The sequence below is a fragment of the Eutrigla gurnardus genome, assembly GCF_963514095.1.
Source record: "Eutrigla gurnardus genome assembly, chromosome: 15".
Lineage (NCBI taxonomy): Eukaryota > Metazoa > Chordata > Actinopteri > Perciformes > Triglidae > Eutrigla > Eutrigla gurnardus.
Window position 1 is genome coordinate 20923737 of NC_139938.1, and position 26850 is coordinate 20950586.

Below are 26850 nucleotides of genomic sequence, written 5' to 3' on the forward strand. Positions count from 1 at the left end.
TTAAAGACCATTGGTCATTGGTAAACCTTTGACAATTAAAAAAACAACAACAATAACTATTCATTGAATTAATGATGGAGATTTAACTGATGAGTATAACTGTTGCAGCTCACGTCTTTACATGTGACATATTTACATTTATAACAGACGTCTCTATACTGTAAAATGTCATGAAGGTTTAGTAACCTCACTTCTCTGAATATCCTGGTTGGCCGAATATACAAAATACATCAAGAGTCTAGACTAACGAGAAACTCAATAAAGAAATAAAAAGTTGGACCAAAAGGCAGAACTTGTAAGAAATATGTTAATTTGACTGAATATTAAGACCTTCCGGTGTATTTTGAATTAGTGGTGGAAGAAACGGGAAGATGTTGTATACTTTAATATAATAAACAAAAACACAAACACCACAAAATAAGAAACCAATCAGTGAAACAAAGTGTTGTCCTGCAGAAACTTTACAACTTAAAAATCTCCATCGTGATGCAGAACGTTGAACACTCATCTTCCTTTTTAGAAATGATTACTCTTATTTTGAAAAAAAATGTACACCTGAAATCAGAGAGAAAAAAGATTTGTGCTTGAATTAGTGCAATCAAGACGTTTACAGCTGAGACTGTACATATTTAATATTCATATATTTATACATCCACAGAGCTTTGTGTCATTTTAGTGCAAAATATTCATCAGTTTCCCGTCAGTTTTTTTTTTTTTTTGCATCAAACGGCAGTGAAGCTTCCTCTCCAGTCGCGGAATCGTCTTCACGGACGACAAACTGCCAACTTGGCGTCAAACTGCAGACTCGACGAGAAACCGGCAACTCGGCGACAAGCCACAGACTCGACGACAAGCCGCCTACTCGCCGACAAACCGTGGACTCGACGATAAACCGCAGACTCGACGACAAACCGCCTACTCGACGACAAACCGCCGACTCGACCAGAAACCGCCTACTCGACGACAAACCGCCTACTCGACGATAAACCGCGGACTCGACGACAAACCGCGGACTCGACGAGTCTCGGAAACGTTGTGAAAACGAACCGAAGACGCATGAAAGACATAAAAAGAAACAACTTTTACAATATGGGTCAGATCGGCAACGTGGAGGCCGACGGTCAACAACAATAACAATGTTATAATTGCGTTTTTAAAACCATAGAATCACATTTAATACTTTCATGATCACTTTATTTTGATTATATCACATTTGTATGAACTTTATGATATAATTAATTTAGTCAAAATTGATCTGATTCTGATGAACAGCAGAAAATTAATGGATTAACCAACTAAAATGACTGTAATGTATAAACATTTAATTATATATTATTATAATTTAAAAAATAAAAATGTAAAAACAATATTATAAAATTAATAATTAAAGTGTTTCACAGGGATTTAACACTTCTGTTCATTAAATTGTGTTTAAAGGCTTTTATGTATTGTTTTTTGCTTTAAAGACATCTTTGTTTCTGAAATTTACCTGAAATAAGTAATATAATAATACAATTATAATACAAAAAAATATTAATTAAGTATAAAACAGATTCAACTGTAATAATAATAATAATAATAATAATAATAATGTAATAAAATGTCAAAGAAGCAAGCCAGAATAATAGCTTCTCTTCTTATTAACTTTAATCTCTTGGTATTGAAAGATTATTTAAATGTTAAATATTGTTGTTGTCGTTCCGGCGTTCGGTGACCATCGGTCTCCCGTTGAGCTCAGCGTCCCTGATAAATACGACATCATCAGTGTTTAACATTCAAACAGACGTATACATGTTCATGTACTGCTGTACTAGTACTACACGTGTATTCACTCTCATTGTGTACTGCAGGAAGTATACGAGGAGTCACAACTAAATTGAAACAGTCAAATGTTTCTTCCTCGGGTCATCTCAGAAATCAGAAAGCCAGTTTATGGATGTTGCCAGAAACTCGACCCGGCAGCCAATCAGACAAGAGCAAGAGGTGGGGCTTTACTACTTAACGACTTCCTTCCTGTTCTGGTGATGACATCCCAGCCTGATGATGATGATGATCATGAAGAAGAGTTACTCTGCTAAGAGCTTAAGATGAAGGCAGAATGCTGTGTTAACAGGTGGGAAGCCAGTGAGGGATTTACACTCTAAATCGTGACTACGTTTTATCGCCTGGTTCAGACTCCACGACGTCGTCCAGATCAGATCAGGATGAAAACCAGATTGTTTTCTGACAAAGATATCGGATCATTTATCGGATCATTTACACAATACGAGAACGGCGACGACCCGTGTCACTCGCCACTCGATCGTTACTGCACACGTGCAATCTGAACTACCAGCAGGAGGAGAGCTAGTTAGCGTTAGCTGTTAGCTAGCTATTAACGTTAGCTGTGAGCTAGCTGTTAGCTAGCTGCTAGTTAGCATTAGCTGTGTGTGTGTGTGTCTTGCGCGTGTGGACATGCACACTGCCGCAGGTTTGATTCCCACCGAGCAGAACAGACGCAGCAGCGAAAAGACGAACGTGTTGAAGTGTTTTCACTTTTTATCTTCAGTATGACTCTTCAGTGTCTTCACAATAACCTCCTCCTCTTCATCGGTCTCCTCCTCCTCTTCCTCCTCCTCTTCATCAGTTTCCTCTTCATCCTCATCCTCATTTTCTTCCTCTTCATCCTCCAACTCTTCCTCCTGTGAGGAGTCGGACATTTCACTGAACTTCCTCGTTGTTATTCTGCAAAATGAAAAGTGAAAGAAGATTAAAAATTTGTTTTTCATACTTTCAGCCTTTAAAAGATATTATGTACACGGATACTTACGACAGACAGACAGACAGACCGACAGACAGTGATGACGAGATCGTAACCTTCATCACATTCAGCCGTATATATATATACGGCTGAATGTGATGAAGGTATATATATATATATATATATATACATACACACACACATATACATATATACTGTATGTGTACATGTGTATATAAAGAAAGACTTACTGCTGCGGAGTGACTCAGCTTGTCGAAACGAAACTTGAGGTTGGATCTGGGAGAGTTTTTATACTTCATCTCTGAAAGACGAAGAAGAAGAAAGAGACAGATGAGACGCGGTGGTGGTTTTATCAGCGTCACACATCAGAGGTGAGGCGTTCTGGACCTGTGGGGCTGCGACACACGACGAGCGGACTTGAACTTTGACCTTCTACCGTGACACCCTGGGCGAGCTGAAGACAGAGAGAGAGAGAATTTATTAATCTGAATAATATGTTCTTCAATCATTTACAACTCAACATTTTTCACAATAAAAGTCTCCCTGCCTGCTCATTATCAGCAGGCTTTTATTGTGGAAAGATCTACAGGAAGTGTTGATTTTCAATTTTCACTGTAATGGAGTATTTTACAGTGTGGTATTAGTACTTTTACTGTAATGGAGTATTTTACAGTGTGGTATGAGTACTTTTATAGTGTGTTATTAGTAAGTTTACAATGTGGTATGAGTACTATTACAGTGTGGTACTTCTACTGCAGTAAAGGATCAGACTTTTCGTTCCCGTACGAAGGAATTCATTTATCGATCACGACTGAAATTAGAGCCACAAGTCTGATAATTTGGGGACTTAATGGATAACTTCTCAGCCAGAAAACAAACTAACGAAGTGTTAACGTCGTGACTGAAGTCGTGTCCTCTCACCAGCTGAGTGTCGTCAGCTGGGACGCTGAAGCTGCAACTGCTGGACGTCGACCTGGAGATCTTGTTGCTGTCCTTCTTCATGTGAATCCTTCAGACGACAACAAACAACAGCTGACTGAACCCTGAATTCTGTCTTCATGTTTACTTCATTCTGTTTCTGTTTAATTTTCCTCCAACACACACACACACACACACACACACACACACACACATACACACACACATACACACACACACACACACCTGTCCCGTTGTCCCGCCTCTGGAGAGCTGGGATTGGACGGCAGCTCTGACCTCACCTCTAGTGTTGGGTGGCAGTTGTCGAAGCTCCTCTGCTCACTGAGGAGACTGAAACAGTCATGGAAGACACAACGAAGAGCGTGTTAAACAATTACATGTAGTTCCTAGTTAGCCTAGCTTAGCACAAAGCCTGGAAGCAGGGGGAAACTGTTAGCCTAGCTTAGCTTAGCACAAAGCCTGGAAGCAGGGGGAAATGGTTAGCCTAGCTCTATCAAATAAACCACCTTCAAAGAACTGTGTCTGATTGACATGTTGTTTATTTGACGGGTGCAGAAGTAGAAATGTCACAAACTAAAAGTTACCTTTTCTGGTTGTGTTTCTCTGTTTGGCTGTCTATGCTCAGCAGACGAGGAAAAAGTCCTGAACGCCTCTTCACCGGAGATTTCATGTTACACTGACACACAACACACAACAGCCATTAATAGACTCTATAACAACAATCAGGACGGTCAGAAACATTGTATAAATATATATACAGTATATATATATACATATATGTATATATGTACGATACCGTTGAAAAGTTACTAATCAGCTGTTATATTGATGTTCTTCTTTCCTTCAGGAACTACATTCATATATTATTATTAATATATTATATATTATTATATAATATTATTATATAATTATTCATATATTATATATTACTGCATTACTAACATCTGATCACCTCGTTGTGTGAATCAAAAAGTGAACATGAAAAGGAAACGTGACACCGATAAATACCAACATTAATTGTAAACTCTGCGTACCTCAGCGCTGATGTGTGCCAGACCACCGCCACTCACACTGGTGGGCAGACCTGCACCGCCCCGCGACATGGTCTCCATGGAGACGCTCCGACCACGCATCGCCCTCTAACGGAGAGAGACAGGCAGGGAGAAGATAAAATGTGTGAAGATGATGCGTGACATAAAACCAAATTAAGCAAACGCAGAATAGTGACGAACACAAGGGACAGAGCGGCACTCTTACCGGATCCGGATCCATCTGGATTCTGGTGTGCAGCTGTTATGTGTTAAGTCATTTAGTAGCTAACCATCGGTAGCGTGGTAGCGTGACCTGTTGAATGCTGCCATTTGATTGGCTACTTGCCATGTGCTGTTGTCGTCATTAGCTCATAGTTGTCAGACATTTGTGTAAGAACATGCTAACTGCAGTCATCATGGACAAAGGTGATTATCTTCTACAGAACACATTTTAAAGTATTTACACACATAAACACAAGCGAACATACACACAAAAAAAACACACCTTGATGGACTCTAGCAGACCCCCATGGGCGTGTCCGTTCTCAGCTCGTCCCTCCTCCTCTAGACCTGACGTCAATCCCAGCATGCTCTGTGAGCGTCTGTACAGCTCATCATGGAGGCTGTCCAGTAGGGCGGTCCGGGTACGCTCCTACACACACACACACACACACACACACACACATACACACACCAAGACAAATGTGTGACCAGTAGCATCATTAGAGTTAATATGTTGATCCAGCAGCAGCATGTCTATAGAAAACAACAGGAGACCTAAACTTGAACCCTGTGGAACACCACAAGTATGTCGATTTACTTGAGTACTGTACTGTAATGTCTTCAGGTGTTTTTTACCTCCAGTCGGGAGAAGCGGTCGCTCTTGTAGCAGGCCAGCTCTGCGTTTATGAGTTTAGTGAGAAGAAACTCTTTGAACTCTGGACCCTGAACACACAAACAGCATCAGGTTCACGAGTTTGTGTCAAACTCTACAGAATGAGTCAAACTTCCTTCTTCCTCTTACCTTCTTAAAAACAGCTGGATTTGGGAGCGGGGGCCCAAAAGGAGGTACGTCTTCTCGTGCCGTGACGGACACCTGTCAATCACAACAGGCTCTATTGTCGTTGACATAAACGACAGGCATAAACAGAATGATGTCGCAATATTTAACACAGAGGTCTTCAACGTTTTCAGGCCAAGGACCCCCAAGGCCTATAAAGACCTGGTGGAGGGACCCCCAAGGCCTATAGAGACCCGATGGAAGGACCCCCAAGGCCTATAGAGACCCGGTGGAGGGACTCCTTATTAAATCATCTAAAACTGTGTTCCTTATTAAACTGTGCCAATAATAATGTGTAGTGCAGCCTATGGTACCATGTATAACAGTACTTTGTAATGATGGATGTATGAAATGCTAAGACATTAAAATAATAATTGTTGACAGATTCATATATTTATATTTAACATTGTAATTCTATGTTGGCATTTCTACATTACAGTTTCACATTAACACAACAATTAACATTTATATTTGCTTATTCATTAATTAGAGAAGATGTATTTTTGGACATTTTGGAAGGAAAAAGTTTGGGATCAAATCATTTAGGGGACCCCTGCTGTAACTCTGCAGACCCCCTAGGGGTCCCGGACCCCCCGTTGAAGATCTCTGATTTAAGTGATTTGTTAGCGTTCAAGTTAGCAGGTTTGTTATGTGTTATATTCGTTTGTGAAACCGTGAAATTTAAGCTAAAGCTTTTAATAATAACCATCACGTCTCTGTTCTCACCTTGTAAGAAGTGCCGTCGGGGTGGCGCTCCTCCACCTGAACCAGGATGAAGGCGTGCAGGAAGTTGGAGGCGATCATGTCGGGGACGAAAGGCGTGGCCTCTTCCTGGAACACCACTGCCACGATGTCGTTCCCTATATGGCGTTTCCTCTGGAGCTGAAAGAGAACATTGTCGTCATGCTATTCTCGTGTCACTGATTTGCTGCATCATACTGACTCATGAAATGCCTCGTCACGCCGTCCACCTGCTGCGTGTCTCCATCCGTGAAGGGCAGTTTGGTGGAGACGTGGAACATGACCTCCTGCTGTCGGTGGACGGTGTAGACGGACAGAGAGCCCGTCTGACCATGAGACACATCCAGACCTCCACGAAACCTGCAGGGAGACAGGACGGCTTGTCTTCACCGTCTATAAGACTTTGGGTTCATTACTCATTTGAAATGATTTCTATTGTTATATTTCTATTGTCTTGTCAACTTCCTCCTCACCCCTTGAAGTCCTGCAGCTCCACCGTGTCTCCCAGCAGCTGGAGGAACTCCGTGAACGCCGGTGTCTCCTTGTTGTTCCTGAACAGCTCCTCCTCCGACACCTGATGGACAGGTGAGAGTGTCGTCAAGACCACGACACGGTCGAGCGCCGCCCCGGTCACGTCAAAAGATAACAAGATAATATTATTGCAGTATTACTGCGCTTCATTTGCAACCATAGAAACATAGAAATCAAATAGAGTAGCAGGGACATTCCCATTAAAAGCAACGTAGCATGACATGTTTTATGTGAACCGTTGCTATAGCGACCGCTGTATGTTATTTTTCTACAAAGTGGACTGACTTACGTCAAGTATTGTACAGTGTGTACAGTACTTTTACTTTCAAGAAGAGTATTTCCACAGTGTGTATTAGTACTTTTAATAGGAGGGGACTATTTGCACAGTGTATTATTAGTTATTTTACTTGTAGAGGAGTATTTTTACTGCGTAGTATTAGTACTTTTGCACATAGTGGAGTATTTTCAGAGTTTGTTATTCGTACTTTTACATCAATAAAGGATGTGAATACTTCTTCCTCTGCTGAAGTGTTACCCGTCTGACGTGTTACCTGTCTGACGTGTTACCTGTCTGACGTGTTACCTGTCTGACATGTTACCTGTCTGACGTGTTACCTGTATGACATGTTACCTGTCTGACGTGTTACCTGTCTGACATGTTACCTGTCTGACGTGTTACCTGTCTGACGTGTTACCTGTATAACATGTTACCTGTCTGACATGTTACCTGTATGACATGTTACCTGTCTGACGTGTTACCTGTCTGACGTGTTACCTGTATGACATGTTACCTGTATGACATGTTACCTGTCTGACATGTTACCTGTATGACATGTTACCTGTCTGACATGTTACCTGTCTGACGTGTTACCTGTATGACATGTTACCTGTCTGACATGTTACCTGTATGACATGTTACCTGTCTGACATGTTACCTGTCTGACGTGTTACCTGTATGACATGTTACCTGTCTGACATGTTACCTGTCTGACGTGTTACCTGTCTGACGTGTTACCTGTCTGACGTGTTGCCTGTCTGACGTGTTACCTGTCTGCCGTGTTACCTGTATAACGTGTTACCTGTATGCCGTGTTACCTGTATGACGTGTTACCTGTCTGACATATTACCTGTCCGAATTGCTGGTAAATGACTCCAAACTTGAAAGTGTTGTTGACTTCGTGCTCGTCATAGTTTACGATCAGCTGAGACGCCTGATGACAGAGAGACGGACAGACAGACAGGTTTGATCTCCGATCACTGCGTGGACACACCTGGAGGCGTTAACGACCGCTGAGCTCACCTTCGGGTAGAGGACGGGACTGAACCGTAGACCTGTAGCTTCGTCACACAGCAGCTTTGAGGAGGAACAGCAACACTCACAATAAACACACTTATTTCACACTTTGATTACATTGTGGGCACTCACATCCATGTGGTCCTTAGAAGGGGGACCGCTGATTTTAAAACTGAGACTTGGGTTTAGAGTTCATATCTGAAAAGAATCCAGTATTATTATTGGAAGTAGGACCTTAGCCAGCTCGGGTACGCTGGGGATGTCAGGCAGCTCCGCCAGGGACAATCTGTGGTAGACGCTCTTCACCCGGGACCTGAAGGGTCCAGAAGAGACGGGATTTAACATTGTACATAGTATTTCATGTCATGTCTTCATGTGTTTGTACCTGATGATCACGTGGAGCGACTCCTGTCTCACATCCTCTTCATGTCTCACTGACAGCAGAAGGTTTCCTACACTGCTGGCTGAGCAGGAGAAGTTCAGATGTTCCTGAGAGACGGACAGGGACAGAAGAGAGTGAGACAGAGACCAGAGAGACAGAGACAAGAGAGAGACAGACAGAGACAAGAGAGAGAGAGACAGAAACAAGAAAGGGACAGACAGAGACAAGAGAGAGAGAGACAGGAGAGAGAGACAGAGACTTTAAAAATAAAGTCTTCATCATAGAGAGGATCCAGCAATTTGATTGGCTGGCAGGTGTCATCATGAATGTGTTCATACACTTCAACCACCAATCAGAGCTCAGGATAGATTTACCAAGGTAACCACGGCAACAAGCTTCAGTCAGAACAACATCCACCAAACCTCACCCTGCCCAAGAAGTGCTTCCTGTACGCCCGTGCAGCCTCGCTGATGTCCTCCAGCCGGTACCCATAATCCCCTGGGGCTGTGTCTCCCTCCTCCTTCCTTCCTCCCTCCTCCCCTTCGATCTCCAGGGAGGTGGGGGGAGGCGGATCAGCCTCTGGATCCTCGATCCAGTAGCCTCCGAACTCAGGCAGGATGACCTGAGGGTATGGCCCCCCCCTCTCCAACACCTGCAACACACCGCAGACATATTACCCATCATGCATTGTAATATCCAGCCGGCTCCTCCCCTTTGTCCTGTTCTGCTGAGGTGTTTTAGATAAAGTTGTTAAGACGTCGGGCCTCACCTCCTCGATCCTCGGATACGGGATGTAGTCGTCCTGGAAGACAGAGAGTGAGACATACACGCACACACACACACACACACACACACACACAAACACACAAACACACGCACACACACACACACACACACACACACACACACACACACACAGGTGAATAAACTGCATGATTGATGATGTGGAACAGATGTGCAGAGTTTGTTGAAGAAACTCAATAAATCAAAAATCAGTTATTTGTCCCCTAAGGCGGACGTTTGACGGATGAATGGATGGATTTGCGGATGGACAGATTAACGGATGGATGGATGGATGGACGGATGGATGGATGGACGGACGGACGGATGGATGGACGGACGGATGGACACGCGGACGGATGGACGGATGGACGACGGATGGATGGACGGACGGACGGACGGATGGATGGATGGATGGATGGACGGACGGACGGATGGATGGACGGACGGACGGATGGATGGATGGATGGATGGACGGACGGACGGACGGATGGACGGACGGACGGACGGACGGACGGACGGACGGATGGATGGACGGATGGATGACGGATGGACGGACGGACGGACGTGCCTTCTGTCTCTGAGGGACGGTCTTCATCTCTGGAGCTTCGGGAACTTGCTGCATCGACACAAGAGAAAAAATCAGCGTCAACATTCCCTGTGTCTCCGTTGAGGATTCTTCCTGTTGGTTCGCTAACTATTCAATAACGTAATCTGTTGGGGACTATTTTTAGGGGCGGATGAATCCACATCGGGTGGGTCTAATATAGATGCAGCTATTGGGGCGACTGTGGCTCAGTTGGTAGAGCGGGTTGGCCAATGTTTGGAGGGTTGGCAGTTCGATCCCCGCCCTTATCACTGTGTCATGGTCGTTGTGTCCTTAGGCAAGACACTTCACCCAGCTTGCCTTGTATGAATGTGTATGACTGCTATTGTTTGAGGTGGTGGTCGGAGGGGTTGTATGCGCAGAATCGCAGCCATGCTTCCATCAGTCTGCCCCAGGGCAGCTGTGGCTACTATCGTAGTTTACTACCACTGGTATGACGGTGTGAATGAATGGAACCTGGAACCCTGTCAGAGTGCTTTGAGTGTCTTGAAAAGCACCATACAAATCCAATCCATTATTATTATTGTTATTATTCCATCCATCCATTTTCTACCGCTTATCCTGTATTCAGAGTCGCGGGGGGGCTAGAGCCGATCCCAGCTGTCATTGGGCGAAGGCAGGGTACACCCTGGATAGGTCGCCAGTCTATCACAGGGCTGACATGTAGAGACAAACAACCATTCACCCTCACATTCACACCTACGGGCAATTTAGAGTCATCAATAAACCTATCCCCATCCTGCAGGTCTTTGGACTGTGGGAGGAACCTGGAGTCATTCGTTCACTAAATCTGTAAATCTCTAAATGTCTACCGAATGAACTCGGCTACTGCTTGTGAGAGGAGGAAAAGTCCGGTTAATGTGAATTGCATAGAGTCGAGATGAAACTCTTACCTCCATCTTGTCCATCATGTCAAAGAAATGAGCCGACTGCAGACAAACAGAGAGGGAGGTTGAGTTTGTTGTGTTTTTGTGTTTTGGTCAACATTGATCAATTCTCCAACTAAAGCACGAACAAATAAAGAGTTGAGGTGTGGTTACAACATTACATACATTTCTAGTGTTGTGAAGCTACACTTCCTGCTGATGTTTCACAATAAAAGCCTACCAGAATGTAGTCATTACAATTTCTATTTTTAAAGGAATTTAAAAAAAGAAAGGAACAAGCAGATTGTGATATTCTTCAAATACAGATAATAAAAACCAAACAAACAGGAATTTCTAGGTAAATGGACCATAATGCTGGATTGAAGAAGACTTGAAACTAGAGATTGAAACCATAAACTAATGTTTACAATGTTTACTGTGATAATACATCAAGAGAGAAGTAGGACCATTTTCTCATAGACTTCTATACAACCAGAGAGGAGTCGCCCCCTGGTGGCCAGCAGAGAGAAGTAGGACCATTTTCTCATAGACTTCTATACAACCAGAGAGGAGTCGCCCCCTGGTGGCCAGCAGAGAGAAGTAGGACCATTTTCTCATAGACTTCTATACAACCAGAGAGGAGTCGCCCCCTGGTGGCCAGCAGAGAGAAGTAGGACCATTTTCTCATAGACTTATACAACCAGAGAGAAGTACCCCCCTGGTGGCCAGCAGGGAGAATGCAGCTTTACGCTGTCCAGGCAAACAAAGTCCTTAAACCCGGTCCAGATGGACCAGACTATGTTACCTTTATGGTGGGGGGGGCGGTTCGGGGGGGAGAGGGGGGGCAGTCGCCCACGGGAACATTGGAGATGTTGTGGAGATCCTGTTTACTGAAAACAGAAACAATAATAATAAATCATCAGACGGCATCGCCGAGACAATGTAGATAATATTATTAATAACCAGGATATTTACCACAAATATAAATACATTCGGAGAAACTCCCAGGCAGACAAATTATAAACAAAAACACCTGTTAAAGCATATAATACACTATAAGTAATAATATAGACATTGTCATAATTAGCTTGTCTATTCTTGAGTTGTGGTTAAAAATGTGTTTTCTGAGGTCACAGTGACGTTTGACTGATAGATTTTCTCTCCTGAGATCTTCACCTGTAATCTTCTCAAGAATGGACAGGAAGTGAGTTTTTTTTCTTCTGGTAAACTCTCAGAGCTCATTTTTCAGCTGAATTTACGACTTGACTCTCCAAAATGTTCTTCTTCCTCCCTCACCTGGGTCGATAGTTCCTTCACTTCCTGCTGTGTGTGTGCGTGTGTGTGTGTGTGTGTCCTGATTTATTTGAGCGCTACACATCATCATTATATTTGTCACGGAAAAACGATGAGTCTGTCTCTAAAGATAGAGCTTCAATCTGTCAGACACTCACACACACACACACACACACACACTCACACACTCTCACACACACACACTCTCTCTCTCTCTCACACACACACACACACACACACACACACACACACACACACACACACACACACGGGCGCTGTAATCAACTACGGCATCGAGCCAGAAGACCATTCATTTCCGTCACCCTCAGGCAACATGTTGTGCACCGTGGTTGCTATGGTTACGTCAGGTGTCCAGAAGAAGAAGAAGAAGAAGAAGAAGAAGAAGAAGAAGAAGAAGAAGAAGAAGAAGAAGGAGGTTATTAATGTTATCACTAATGGTTTCATTTTCAACGCAACTTAAATATCGATGACCCAGGATTTTACACGAGCCAGAATATTGTTCACTCATGATTGAGTATGTATATATATATAAATATATATTTTAGCTCTGCTTTTGGTCTCCTCCACCAACTCCTGACTTCCTCTATATCCATCTATCTATCTATCTATCTATCTATCTATCTATCTATCTATCTATCTATCTATCTATCTATCTATCTATCTATCTATCTATCTATCTATCTCTCTTTTCTTTTACAGATTCTTATGAAACATGCCCCCCCACCCCCACCCCCACCCCCACCCACACACACACTCAGGCAGTAACAACCTCCCTGATTGGCCGCTGACCCTCCGGCTGTTCCAGTTCTTTTTTCAGTGTAAATGTCAGTTTGGTGAAATTAAGGAAGGAGGAAGGGTGAGGATGAAGGCAGTGAGGGATCTAGAGGGCTGATGGAACAGTCATAACAGTTAGTCCACCCTCATCTCCTCCCCCCTTTCAAAAAAACGATAAAGGTGACAATGGTAATAGTGATAACAGTAATAATAAAAAATATATAGATAAATTAAGGTAAAAATTATATAAATAAATATGATATAATATATATATAAATAAATTAAGGGGAAAATTAAATAAAATAAATAGAATACTATATATATATATATAAATTAATGATTCAATTGAGGGTGGGGAGGGTGAGGAAAAGAGACCCCTTCTTCTTTCTAATCATTTAGCATTTTTTCTGTTGTTCATTTATTTATTTCCTATATTGAAATAAAGCTTCTTGATGAGGTATTTTATATTATTATTATAGTATTTAATATATTACATTATATTAAATGTGTATTCACATGTGTCTCTTCATGTCGTCCTAGTAGCTCTGAGTGTTAGTTCTTCAGCAGGATTCATGAAAACCTTTTTTTAAGGAACTTGGCATCGACCTGACAAATCTACCAGAAACACCGACATGATTCTGGATCCCGACGGAGCTTTTAGAGTCCAGGGACGAAAGCAAAAGGTCAGAAAGAAATAACAACGAGAGGACGAGGACGGAGACACGAAACCTGCTGAGAGAGAAAAGGTCAGTGCAAGACACTCTGTGTGTGTGTGTGTGTGTGTGTGTGTGTGTGTGCAATAGACTCCCTGTATCTATTGTGGTGTTACATGACAACACACAGAAGTCCACTCAAAGTTTTGTAGCTTTTAGGATGTTAAATGCGTGGCTCGTGTGTGTGTGTAGAACTTGTCCAGGTGTCTTTGTGAGGACCAATATCGAGTGATTTAATTTTTGGAAAGTGAGGACATTTTGGCTGCTCTTTCTTTCAAAGTCCTGTTTGACGGTTCAAGTTAGGTTAGAATTGGTGTTAGGGCGCGCAGTTGGCGGAGTGGTTAGAGCGCATGCCATGTACGAACGTACATACGCAGCCGACCCCGGTTCGAATCCCGGGGTCGGCTGCAGTCCTTTGCTGCATGTCACATCCCCTCTCTCTCTCCTCATGTTTCCGATCTATCCACTGCTAATAAAAGGCGTCTATGCCTCAAAAAAAAAAAGGATAAGGAGGGAACGCATCATGCATATGAGTGGGGATCAGCTACCTTTACGTAATATTTGTCGAATATGGTTATCAAAAAAATATTTTTGCTTGACTGGTAACCGTGGGTGACCACTCATTTCGGATCCGCCCACGCATCACTGGTTGGGATGGGACGATGCAGGATTCTATCACGGATCATGATAAAAAAAACCACTTTGAATTCTTTTATTATTATTACATGTCGTCACGACAAGTGATCACAAAATTTTGCTATTTTAATTTAAACATAATTGTCCTTAATGTCATCAGAAAAGGTGTGTTGTGTCTTTGATTCAATGAAAGAATTTTCAAAAAATTAGGTTTCTTGACCAAATGTGAGGTAAAGTGACTCCAGTATGTTTTACTGCCATTTTAAGAGTTTTAAACACTGAGAGTTGAAGTCACGATGAGTGTCCTCACAAAGATAGAAGGAAAAAGTGTGTGTGTGTCTCTGTGTGTGTGTGTGTGTGTGTGTGTGTGTGTGTGTGTGTTACGTAACTTTCCGAGCTGTGGTTTAAAATAAACCAGTTACACTTTTAACTCGCTGCTCAGCTGGTTCGTTATCGCTGCTGACAGCTGCTTGTCATGGCCAATCACAGCCAATCACATCATCATCTCTAAATCAAACACACACACACACACAACAAATAACTCCCGGGGGCCGTTCCCACAATGCAACACGCCTCTTCCGACGCAAAGAACATCAACTTCAGTTTGAAACCAGAGATGGAAACAAAACAACAATAAAGAAACCGAAACATCATCCCTTGTGTTTCGATGCTGGGTTTCTCTCTAATACAGTTGGTCCACAGTAATATTTGTATATATGTGTCCTTACAGCTCCACTGTCGTGTGTTAAAGATAAAAAGAGATGTGATCGGATGCTTTTTCAGTTTCATCCAGTCTGAAAAGGCTCCAGGTAATTTTCCAGCCTGAAAAGTCATGAAAATTTAAATGCAAATTTAATTTCCAACCAGGAGGTCTGCGTGCCCCGAGGGGAACATCAAAGCTCTTCATTAAGATTTAAATTCAAACCTTAATTTCAGTTCCTGCACCAGCAGGACACCAAAACTCCAGTTTCACAGCTGAAACAACCAGTTCATTGGTTATAATGCTGGAGTTACATGTTTAGTAACTAGCTCATCCATCAGGTTCAATATGTTACGTAATGTATCATGATGATAATTAACATGATCTATAAGAAGCTTCTTAAAAACATCCTAAAAACAACTTGTTTTTCAGACAGATTTCCATCTGCAGGTTCAACTCGTCTCCTACAAAACTACGTTAACTACTAAACAACACTCGGGTTATAACCGCCGTTTTAATCAGTTAGAAAACGCGTGGTTAACGTTGTAAAATAAAACAAAAATTTAAAAGATGCTATAAAACTACTTCTTTAATTACCTGGTTATGTTTAGTAAAAATACAAAACGGTTTGACTAAAAATTAAGAGGAAATTGGTACAAAAAAACAAAAACGTCTTGCAGTCGTTCGTTAAATAATACTTAACCACCAGACTGGAGTCGGACACCGCGTTTCAGCAAGCAAACATTAGCTTTCCGACGTAGTTTGGTAAAAGCCTATACACAACATTTTTCCTAAAATTAACTAAAATGTAACAGTAACAATAAAATAAAACATGTTGCAAGCACAAACAATACTTCTAATTGAATTGAATTTCGTCCGAACGACCGTAACCAGGCATCCAGCAGTCCGAGTGTAGATGTGTTTAAATACCACCTACGTACACCGCCACACTACGGTCAATCAGAACCACATCACCAACAAACCACCACACCAACCAACCCCCCAAGGCGGTGGGGGAGGAGTGGGGGTCCGGGTCCAGGTCCAGGTCCACCGCCCCGGAGCATGGAAACAATCCACCAAGAGGAGCAAGCCAGCAACTATCAACCTTCTGGAAGCGTCTCAGTTGGCCGGGAGGCCGTGTTGCCGGCCAGCTGAGCCAACACATATCCAATGTGACAAACGGCCTCCGGTGGACCGGCGGCAACGGCCAACGCCACCGGAGCACACATCTGTCACAGCACTAATATGTTAACCGTATTAACGTTATCACTTATATGTTAACATTATTAACGTTATCACTTATATATAAACATTATTAACGTTATCACTTATATGTTAACATTATTAACGTTATCACTTATATGTTAACCTTATTAACGTTATCACTAATATATTAACCTTATTAACGTTATCACTTATATGTTAACCTTATTAACGTTATCACTTATATGTTAACATTATTAACGTTATCACTTATATATTAACATTATTAACGTTATCACTTATATGTTAACATTATTAACGTTATCACTTATATGTTAACCTTATTAACGTTATCCCTTATATGTTAACATTATTAACGTTATCACTTATGTTAACATTATTAACGTTATCACTTATATGTTAACATTATTAACGTTATCACTTATATATTAACATTATTAACGTTATCACTTATATGTTAACATTATTAACGTTATCACTTATATGTTAACCTTATTAACGTTATCCCTTATATGTTAACATTATTAACGTTATCACTTATATGTTAACATTATTAACGTTATCACTTATATGTTAACCTTATTAACATTATCACTTATATGTTAACATTATTAACGTTATCACTTATATGTTAACATTATTAACGTTATCACTTTCAATATTCGTCTGATGCTTTAGCTAAAGATGATATTGTTAAATACCATCACAAACACACAAACAAACAAACAAACAAACACACAAACAGACCTCCAGGCTTCTGCTGTTCTAATTGAATTTACTGACTTTTTAGAAATACTCCATCTCCATACCTCCACCTGCAGCCACACGTTACTCAATTTGGGGTAAATAAATCTGTCAGACGGGCAAATGAGTCGCAGGCTGCCATCAACAACGGTGTAAAAAAGACAACAACAACAACAACAGCAGCAGGAGGTAGAAGAGACGCTGCTGGCTTCTGTTTCTAGACAGACGGCCGTCTGCCCTTTAGCTGCTCACACAGACACACACACGACAGGAGAAATGCATTTTGGGAATGTGATCTGAGTAATGTCGAGCTGCAGAAACAGAAGAAACGTGTGCATTTGTCGTTAGAAGATTCCAGATGTTGAGACGCCACTGAGCAGATGTTTCATTGACTGCCGACGGAGTCACATCCTCCTTTATACGTTTTCTGTAAAAGTCCTCACACACACACACACACACACCCTCGTTTGCTAGAATGACGATTACCGATGTCAAGGATAATAATCCAAACATAAACGCTTCAAAAATAACAGAAATAAAGTTTAACATGACAATGACCACAATACAGCGCACACACACATGAACACACACACAAACATGAATACACACACACCTGAACACACACGCACATGAACACACACGCACATGAACACAAACACATGGAGGATATGGGGAAATGCCAGACTCACCAGTAGTCGTGCGGCATTGTTGCGTTGCTGTCGGTTACTGAGCATCTCTCCAATCTAATACACCAGCAGTCTCTCTCTCTCTCTCTCTCTCTCTCTCTCTCTCTCCCTCTCTCTCCCTCTCTCTCCCTCTCTCTCCCTCTCTTGGTCACATGTTTTTTCTTCACTTTATCTGCGTGAGTCGTTGCCCTGTGCGTTTTGTATTTTTTAACACTTGTGGGCTACCATAGTTCAGGCTCATGACAACCACACGAATTAGCAACGTTGGTCACTTGTACTGTCATTTACGGACTATTGAGTATTGATATGATATATAGTAGGAGGAAGGAAGAGAAGCCTGTTCTGAATTGTTATTAGTAAAGATTGACAAGATTGGATTGATTGTACTTTTTTTTTTAAACTTGAACCCCTTTTTTCTCGACCTCCAGCAGCCCACAGGTAAGTTGAGACCCCTGGTCTAGATAGTAGCCCACATTAGTCCAGAGACCAGTTGATCCAATCCAAATGTGGATTGGTGGATGAAGGTATGAACGTTTTCAAAGCGTCTTCAGTGGGAACCAATGAGAGGCAGACAGGAAGTGAGAGATGGACTCACTTTGATGGACGGATGATTAAAGTGTGAATCAGAAGGAAAACAGCTGGAGGGGAGAGAGTGAATACTGACAGGTTGAAGGGTCACCTTCCTGCAGGCACACAGGCGCACACACACACACACGCGCACGCGCACACACACACACACACACACACACACACACACACACACACACACACACACACACACATATATATATATATATATATATACACATATACATATACATATATATATATACATACACACACACACACATATATTCACATATACACACACATATATACGTACACACACATTGTATGGATGGATTTTAAAATCACTTTTTTAAAATCATGTCTTATCTGTATTATTGTTTCATTGTTTTCAGTAGTTTAAAAGGTCTGACGCTATAGAATTTGCTCTAATTTAATATTATTATCCATCCATCGTCCATCCATCCATCCATCCATCCATCGTCTACCGCTTATCCTGTATTCAGGGTCGCGGGGGGGGGGCTGGAGGCGATCCCAGCTGTCATTGGGCGAAGGCGGGGTTCACCCTGGACAGGTCGCCAGTCTATCGCAGGGCCGACATGTAGAGACAAACAAACATTCACACCTATGGGCAATTTAGAGTCATCAATTAACCTATCCCCATTCAAAAAAACAGAAAGCATGGAGTGCTACTTGGGTGTGGAAAAAGGTGTCCCTCTGGTGCTCTTCAGTTTGGGGATCCTAGTAGAACTTTGAAGAAAAAAATAATCTTTGACCCTTTTTTTCCGTCATTAGGAGGCCATCCTGGTCATGTGACCGCCAACCTGCTCACACTGAGCAGCTGTTTCTGATCACCTATTTAATGATGAGCAGAGCTGACTGACAAACACTTTGCCCTTGCCCTGATGAAGGCCTTTTAGGCTGAAACGCGTTGGCATGTTTTTATTAGATTAGCCATGTACCAATAAAGGCTTTTTATCATTAACCTATCCCCATCTTGCATGTCTTTGGACTGTGGGAGGAAGCCGGAGAACCCGGAGAGAACCCATGCATACACGGCGAGAACATGCAAACTCCACACAGAAGGAACCCGGGCCGACCCGGGAATCGAACCCAGGACCCTCTCGCTGTGAGGCGAGATTGCTACCCACTACACCACCGTGGAGCCATTATTATTAATATTATTATTATTATTAGAAATGTTTGTCGCATGAAATTCTCACTAATGATTGGAAGTTGTGTCCAAATGCTGTTGGACAAAAACAGACAGCAATCGGCCACAAGGTGGCGCTGTAAGAGAGAGGAGGGAAGAACCAGATGGTACTCACCGAGCTCTCAGAGCGCTGACAGTGGACTTATCAATCCTGCAGACAGGCAGAGAGACAGACAGGCAGAGAGACAGCAGAGAGAGACATGCTGTTAATATAATATAGCACTTAACACAACCTGATAACAGGAAGAACATTAAGACTTTACTGAGGCGAAGAGGAAGAGATTTACATCTGAATACTCTATTAACCTTAGTGACCGAGTGTGTGTGTGTGTGTGTGTGTGTGTGTGTGTGTGTGTGTGTGTGTGTGTGTGTGTGTGTGTGTGTGTGAGTGTATGTGTGGGATGTAAATGTGTGATTTACTGGAGCTGCAGCACTTTAATAAATAGAGCTTTTATTGCTGTGAACCGCTGAGATCTCACCTCACACACACACACACACACACACACACACACACACACACACACACACACACACAGACACACACACACACAGTATTTATGGAGTGAGGGCTAAAAGCAGCTATAAAACATCAATAATAATACCTGAGAAACAGTAGTCTGGTTATTAAACTGCATATGGATCAAAAATCTAAAGGTGAGGGAGCAAGGGAGGGAGGGAGGAGAGGAGGGAGGAGAGAAGGAGGGAGGAGAGAAGGGAGGGCAGGAGACAAGGGAGGAGAGAAAGAGGGAGGAGAGGAGAGGAGGGAGGAAAAGAGGGAGGAGCGTTCTGACCAGAAATGCAAAGAGAGAGGGAGAGAGAGAGGGAGAGAGAGAGAGAGAGAGAGAGAGAGAGAGAGAGAGAGAGAGAGAGAGAGAGACCTCGACCTTAACGTTAAAAGCCTGTATGCTGGATGACTCTGTAAAAATTCAACTCCCTCAGCTCATAAATAACACATTTAAACTGCACACACACACACACACACACACACACACACACACAGCATTCTACCGAAAACCACATGACACAAAGATGGCCGACAGCTGAGGGAAACCACCTTGTTGCTCACCGTCCTCTAACCTGAGTTAGAGTCACTTCCTGCAGATATTTCACAATAAAAGCCTTAGTCGGAAAGTAAGGGACGGTATCATGAACGATAGCCACGGCTGACCACGAGCTAACGTCACATGACCACGAACCTCAGTCAGCGAGCTAACGTCACATGACCACGAACCTCAGTCAGTGAGGGAGAAAGAAAGACGCTATGCTATCATGCTAAGAAGCTAGCAATCTTAGATATATCGTACATATTTAAAAGCAACCCTGGTGATCTAGACCACGTTCAGAACCAACCCTGGTGATCTAGACCACGTTCAGGTCCAACCTTGGTGATCTAGATCACGTTCAGAACCAACCCTGGTGATCTTAGCCACGTTCAGGACCAACCCGGATGATCTAGACCATGTTCAGGACCACCCCTGGTGATCTAGACCACGTTCAGGTCCAAAGAAGGAAAATGTAGAAGCAATGAGGAAGTGACATAATATAGAAGGAAAGAAAGAGTCCGAAAGGATCTAATTGAACAAAGACATTTAACAGGATGTTATAGAGAAGGGAACATGAGGTATGAAGGAAACAAGTTTCTAAAGAAGGAAAGAAGGAGTTACATTTAGCAGACACTTTTGTCTACAGCGACTTACAATAAGTACATTTGTCGAAAGAAAGATACCATGCATATAAACATAGAAACAAATGTTAGGTCCTCTGAGTAAAGGAGCAGCTGTTCAGCAAGGATACCTTAAGAACAGTGCTATGATCAAAGTGCTATAGGTAAGAACATAGAAGTGTTTTTTTTTTGGTTGGGTTGTTAGTGGGTCATGCTATGCAGAGTCGAGGTGAAGTCTGAACAGGTGAGTCTTGAGCCTTTTTCGGAAGATGGCAAATGACTCTGCTGTCCTGACATTGGTCGGGAGTTTGTTCCACCACTGAGGTGCCAGAACAGAGAAGAGTCGGGACTTTGCTGAGGAACATTTGTTTGATTTCAGAGATGGTGGTACCAGCCGGCCAGCTCAAGTAGAGGAGGGCATGTGGTTTCACCAGTGTTTGAAGGTAGATGGGTACCATTCCATTGATGGCCTTGAAGGCCAGTGCCATTGTCTTGAATTGGATGCGGGCTGCAACAGGGAGCCAGTGGAATTCATGGAGGAGGGGGATCACATTGGAGAATTTGAGTAAATTAAAGACATGGCGTGCTGCAGTGTTCTGGATACACTGCAATGGTTTAGTCGGTGAGGCCAGAAAGCCAGGAGAGAGTTGCAGTAGTCAAGGCGGGAGAAGACCAGTGCTTGGACCATGAGTAGCGTTGCGTCCTTTGTGAGAGAACATGGAGAAGAGTTTCCTGGGGTTGGAGGCGGAAGAGTTGATCCTTGACAGGTAGAAAGCAGATTTATCTGCCAAAACAGTTGAGGTGAAGTCAGAGAGGAGGTGGTGGTAGTGATCAAGGTCCTCGTCCTGGCCTGATTTCTTCCATTTTCTCTCTGCCGCTCGCAACACTGATCTGTTGGTTTGCAGAGATTCGGACAAGCAGGGAGGGGAAGGAGATGATCGCTCTGGTCGTGAGGTGAGGGGACAGAGAGTGTCCAAAGAGAAGGAGGGTGAGGACATCAGGATGGAGGAGGCTTCCTCAGTAGGCATTAGGGAGAATTGTTCTGTGGATGGTAGTGAGGAAAGAACAGTTGAGAAGAGAGCGGAGGGAGAGAGGGATTTCAGGTTGCGGCGGCTGGTGACAGTTCGAGGTGTAGAGGGGAGGGATGTGGTGGGCTCCATGGGGAGGGAGAAAGTCACAAAGTGGTGGTCGGACACGGTGAGCGGGGTAACAGAGAGTGCCGAGATGCCACAGGATCTTGTAAAGACAAGGTCAAGTTGGTTCCCGGTCCGGTGGGCGGTTGGAGAGGGGAGAGTGTGAGGTCAAATGTGGAGAAGAAGTCAATGAATTCAGATGAGTTCAGCTTTCCTGGGTGGATGTTGAAGTCACAGAAGACGACGAGTGGTGTGCCATCATCAGTGGAGCAGCTTAGGAGGGTATCCATCTCATCTAAAAAGTCACGGAGAGGACCTGGTAGGCGATAGATCACTATGACGTTGAGCTTGAAAGGAAGGGTGACAGAGACGGCATGGAATTCGAGTGCAGATCAGGGTAGGTGGTCCAGGGGAAGGACCTGGTAGGACCACCTGGGTGAGATAAGGAGTCCAGTTCCTCCTCCTTGACCTGTTCGTCTTGGGAGTGTGTAATCGAGTAGGCAGTTGAGAGGGCAGCTGGAGTGGCAGTGTGTTCTGGGGTGATCCAGGTCTCCGTAAGGGTCAGAAAGTGGAGAGTCTGCAGGGAGGCCTACGCTGAAATGATGTCCGCCGTCTTGACTGCCGACTGGCAGTTCCATAGCCCCCCTAGTACTCCAAGTTCCATACCGGTGGATAATGGTGGGTAGCAGAGACTGGATGAGTTACAGCCTCGAGTGATGGGTCTCTGGCGAAATATTCTCTGGTTTGATGTCCTGACTGGGGTGGGACACATGGCTGCGATGGGTGGTGGTTGAGATGTTATGCTCACCTCGATGGACTTCCTCAATGGACTCCCGCAGATCGACTCCCTTGTCTTAGTTCAACTGTCTTGACTCCCGCAGATCGACTCCCTTGTCGTTGTTCAACTGTCTTGACTCCCGCAGATCAACTCCCTTGTCTTTGTTCAACTGTCTTGACTCCCGAAGTTCGACTACCTTATCTTTGTTCAACTGTTTTCATTCGGCTGTCCTGATGCTGCAGCTGACGCTGTAGTGACAAGCTCTTAAGTGCTTGGTTTAGCCTCATGCAGGGTTAGCCCCTCCCTCCAATCAAGTCTATTCACTACAGGTGAGATGGCCCAAACTAGGTAATTGCCCACTCAGTATGAACAGCAGAATTTAAACAACAAGCTATCTAGACAAGACTAAATATTACAACTAGCTCTACTCACAGAATGTCTAAACCCAGTACCTACAATTAGTTTCTGACTTACCAACAAGATACAAAGCAGCTTCCTTCCTTTCTTCAGACAAAATGTGTCACTGGCTGCTCCTTATATGCAGGGTAAGCTCCTCCCTCCAATCAAGTCTATTCACTACAGCTGAGATGGCCGAAACTAGGTAATTTCCCACTCAGTATCAATAGCTTCACAAGAATTTAAACAACAAGCTATCTAGACAAGACTAAATATTACAACTAGTTTCTGACCAACAAGATACAAACCAGCCTTCTTCCTTTCTTCAGACAACATCTAGTTGTAGCATACAAAAGGAAGAAACACTGTATAGACGGAAATTAGGATTCAAGGAAGGGAGGAAGGAAGGAAGGAAGGAAGGAAGGAAGGGATGAAGGAAGGTGGTACAGAAGAAGAGAGGGAGATATGAAAGTTAGGATGTTTTAAATAAAAGGAGACAACGAGGATGTATAGAAGGAGATAAGGATGTATGGAAGGAAAGAAGTATGTATGTAAGGAGATAAGGATGTATGGAAGGAAAGAAAGATGTATGGAAGGAAAGATGGACGTACGGTAGGAGATAAGGATGTATGGAAGGAGATAAGGATGTATGGAAGGAGATAAGGATGTATGGAAGGAGATAAGGATATATGGAAGGAAAGAAGGATGTACGGAAGGAGATAAGGGTGTATGGAAGGAGATAAGGATGTATGGAAGGAGACAAGGATGTATGGAAGGGAATGAGAAGAGGAGGGGAAAAAAGGTGAATGATTGAAAAGGACGCTTGTGTAAGAGTTTCCACACACACACACAAACACACACACACACACACAGCTGACAGGCCAACAGAGATCCACTGAGGCGAGAACAACCGACAGAGCAGCTACTTTAAATTCTCCTTCGTGTTTCTTCTCTGTCTGTGTGACATCCTCAATGACATCATCAAATACTTCAAACGTAGAAAACATCATCAGATTCAATGTTTCATCATCCAGAGAAGTCCACCACAGAAGAAGAAACAGAGCTAACATCCAACAGATTTTAGAAACTAAAAAATGGGCTGAACCAGGACTAAATACTGGAACAAACCAGGACAATATACTGGACCAAACCAGAACTAAATACTGAAACAAACCAAGACTAAATACTGTCAACAAACCAGGACTAAATACTGGAACAAACCAGGACAATATACTGGACCAAACCAGAACTAAATACTGGAACAAACCAAGACTAAATACTGTCAACAAACCAGGACTAAATACTGGAACAAACCAGGACTATAATACTGGGCCTAACCAGGACTAAATACTGGACCAATCCAGGACTAAATACTGGACTAAACCAGGACTAAATACTAGACCAAACCAGGACTAAATACGGGGACAAACCAGGACTTTATACTTGACCGAACCAAGGCTAAATACTGGACTAAACCAAGACTAAATACTGGACCAAACCAGGACTAACTGGACCCAACCAGGACTAAATACTGGACCAAACCAAGTCTACATATTGGACTGAACCAGAATCATCAGAAGTAAACAGCTAACGTTAGCTTATAAAGGAACTACTTGGTGGTCACATGACTTCAGGTCACCACTAAGCTAAAGGCGAACTAGCGTTCTAGCGACATTGTTTAGTTTCAGGGTTTTTACTGACGTATTTTTATACCATAGAACAAAACGTTAAACTTGGATGTTATTTCAGACATCGTACCAATAAAACGCCGACTTTGAGATGACAGGAAGTGAAAAAATTGCAGACTAACTTCCGGATTTTAGGCCTCTGCAGGACTCATTTGGGTTTGCTGTTGTGTCCACTGACACTTGGAAAACATAATGTGAGAGCGTCTCATCAATGATCAATGGGAATGTAATCAGAGCATGATGACCTCCAGGCTGTTTGCTCGCCGTTGTGATCGAGGAATTCAAACCAACGTTGACCAGGACCAGAACCCGACCAGGAAAACACGCTTTTAAACCTCTAAATGACTAAATGACTGTTGAGAAGTCAGAAAGTTATTGATTAACTGCAGCACGAAGCTTTTACTGATCACTGAAACGTCTCACACTCGTCTCCGACTGCAAGAAATATGTTTCTGTCACCACGGCAACAAGAGGACAAATAATTAAGCCTTACTTTATGTTCCATGAAAAGAAACGTTTTAAACCAAATCCTGGGTTAAGAAAGTTAACGTTCAGATTTCTTCTCACAGCTAAAAACCCAAAACATGATCAATGCCAACGCCAACGCCAACGGAGCGAGAAACGTTTTCAAACAAATCCGGCTGAAAATGTCGGAAGATCCCAATTTATGTCACATTCGATTTTGTTCACCATCATTAGAGAGAACGTACGACAATGTACACAGCAGAGAAACTACAGATAAACTACATACAAGCATACAACATACTACAGACAAAGACAAACAAATGTACGACAAACTACAGACAAACTACAGATTAACGACAAACGTAAAACAAACTACAGAAAAAATGCAAATTTACAACCAACTTCAGACTACAGACAAACTACAGACAAAAGACAAACGTAGGACAAATGACAGATTAACGACAAACGCACGACAAACTACAGACAAAATACAGACAAACGCCAGACAGACTAACGACAGAAAAATGACAGACAAATGTACGACCAACGGCAGACTAACGACAGATTAACAACAGCTCAAATGCAACGGAGCAAGAAACGTTTCCAAACAGATTTCTTCCCATTTTGAACGGTAGCTTTGACTCGATGACTGAAGTTTGAACTAGATTTCATATTTCTCCTCCTCTTGTAGCTGCAGCTGAAGTTGACAACCAAACCCCATTCAAAAAAGTCACGTTTTAACTTCATCTGGAGCGACAGCCGGTCAAGAAGAAAAAGACACAAGGCTGACTAATATGTGAATAGTTAATTATATAAAAAAAGAGGGGGGCGGGGGGGGGGATAACTGTGATGTCACTTCTATGCAGCTCAGATATGAAACGAACTCAATCACCCTCGTGAAAGTGTGAGTGAGAGAAGTGATGAGATCATTCAGCCGTTTATCAAAGGATGACACACACACACACACACACACACATACACACACACACACACACACACACACACACCCTCTCTTACCAGCCGAAGCCGCCGAACGACACACTCCTCTTCCTCCTCAGCATGGTCTCTCGCTCGCCCTCTCCTCCTCTTTGTCTTCCTCCTGTCTTATTGTGTCTGGTTTTCCCCCCTCTCTCTCCCTCTCTCTCTCCCTCTCTCTCTCTCTCT

At 43.0% G+C, this 26850-nt stretch overlaps 1 protein-coding gene across 3 annotated transcripts; it reads right to left on the reverse strand.

The window, feature by feature from the left end:
- Positions 1-2666: 2666 nt before the first annotated feature.
- Positions 2667-26850, reverse strand: LOC311025834 (rap1 GTPase-activating protein 2-like). 3 transcript variants are annotated; one of them, XM_084028960.1, is made up of 24 exons: positions 26704-26850; positions 19679-19714; positions 11798-11882; positions 11020-11055; positions 10091-10138; positions 9509-9541; positions 9167-9391; positions 8743-8846; positions 8592-8670; positions 8364-8417; positions 8191-8274; positions 7006-7106; positions 6763-6892; positions 6518-6673; positions 5756-5827; positions 5590-5676; positions 5237-5383; positions 4735-4839; positions 4285-4376; positions 3926-4030; positions 3683-3770; positions 3149-3215; positions 2992-3062; positions 2667-2724 (listed from the first exon to the last, which is right to left on the reverse strand). In XM_084028960.1, the coding sequence occupies exons 1-24, from the start codon at positions 26745-26747 to the stop codon at positions 2701-2703; spliced, it is 2073 nt and encodes a 690-aa protein (XP_083885086.1). In that variant the 5' UTR covers positions 26748-26850; the 3' UTR covers positions 2667-2700. The 3 variants fall into 3 exon arrangements, with proteins under 3 accessions (XP_083885086.1, XP_083885087.1, XP_083885088.1); XM_084028961.1 differs by lacking the exon at positions 10091-10138; XM_084028962.1 differs by lacking the exons at positions 19679-19714; positions 26704-26850 and adding an exon at positions 17787-17818.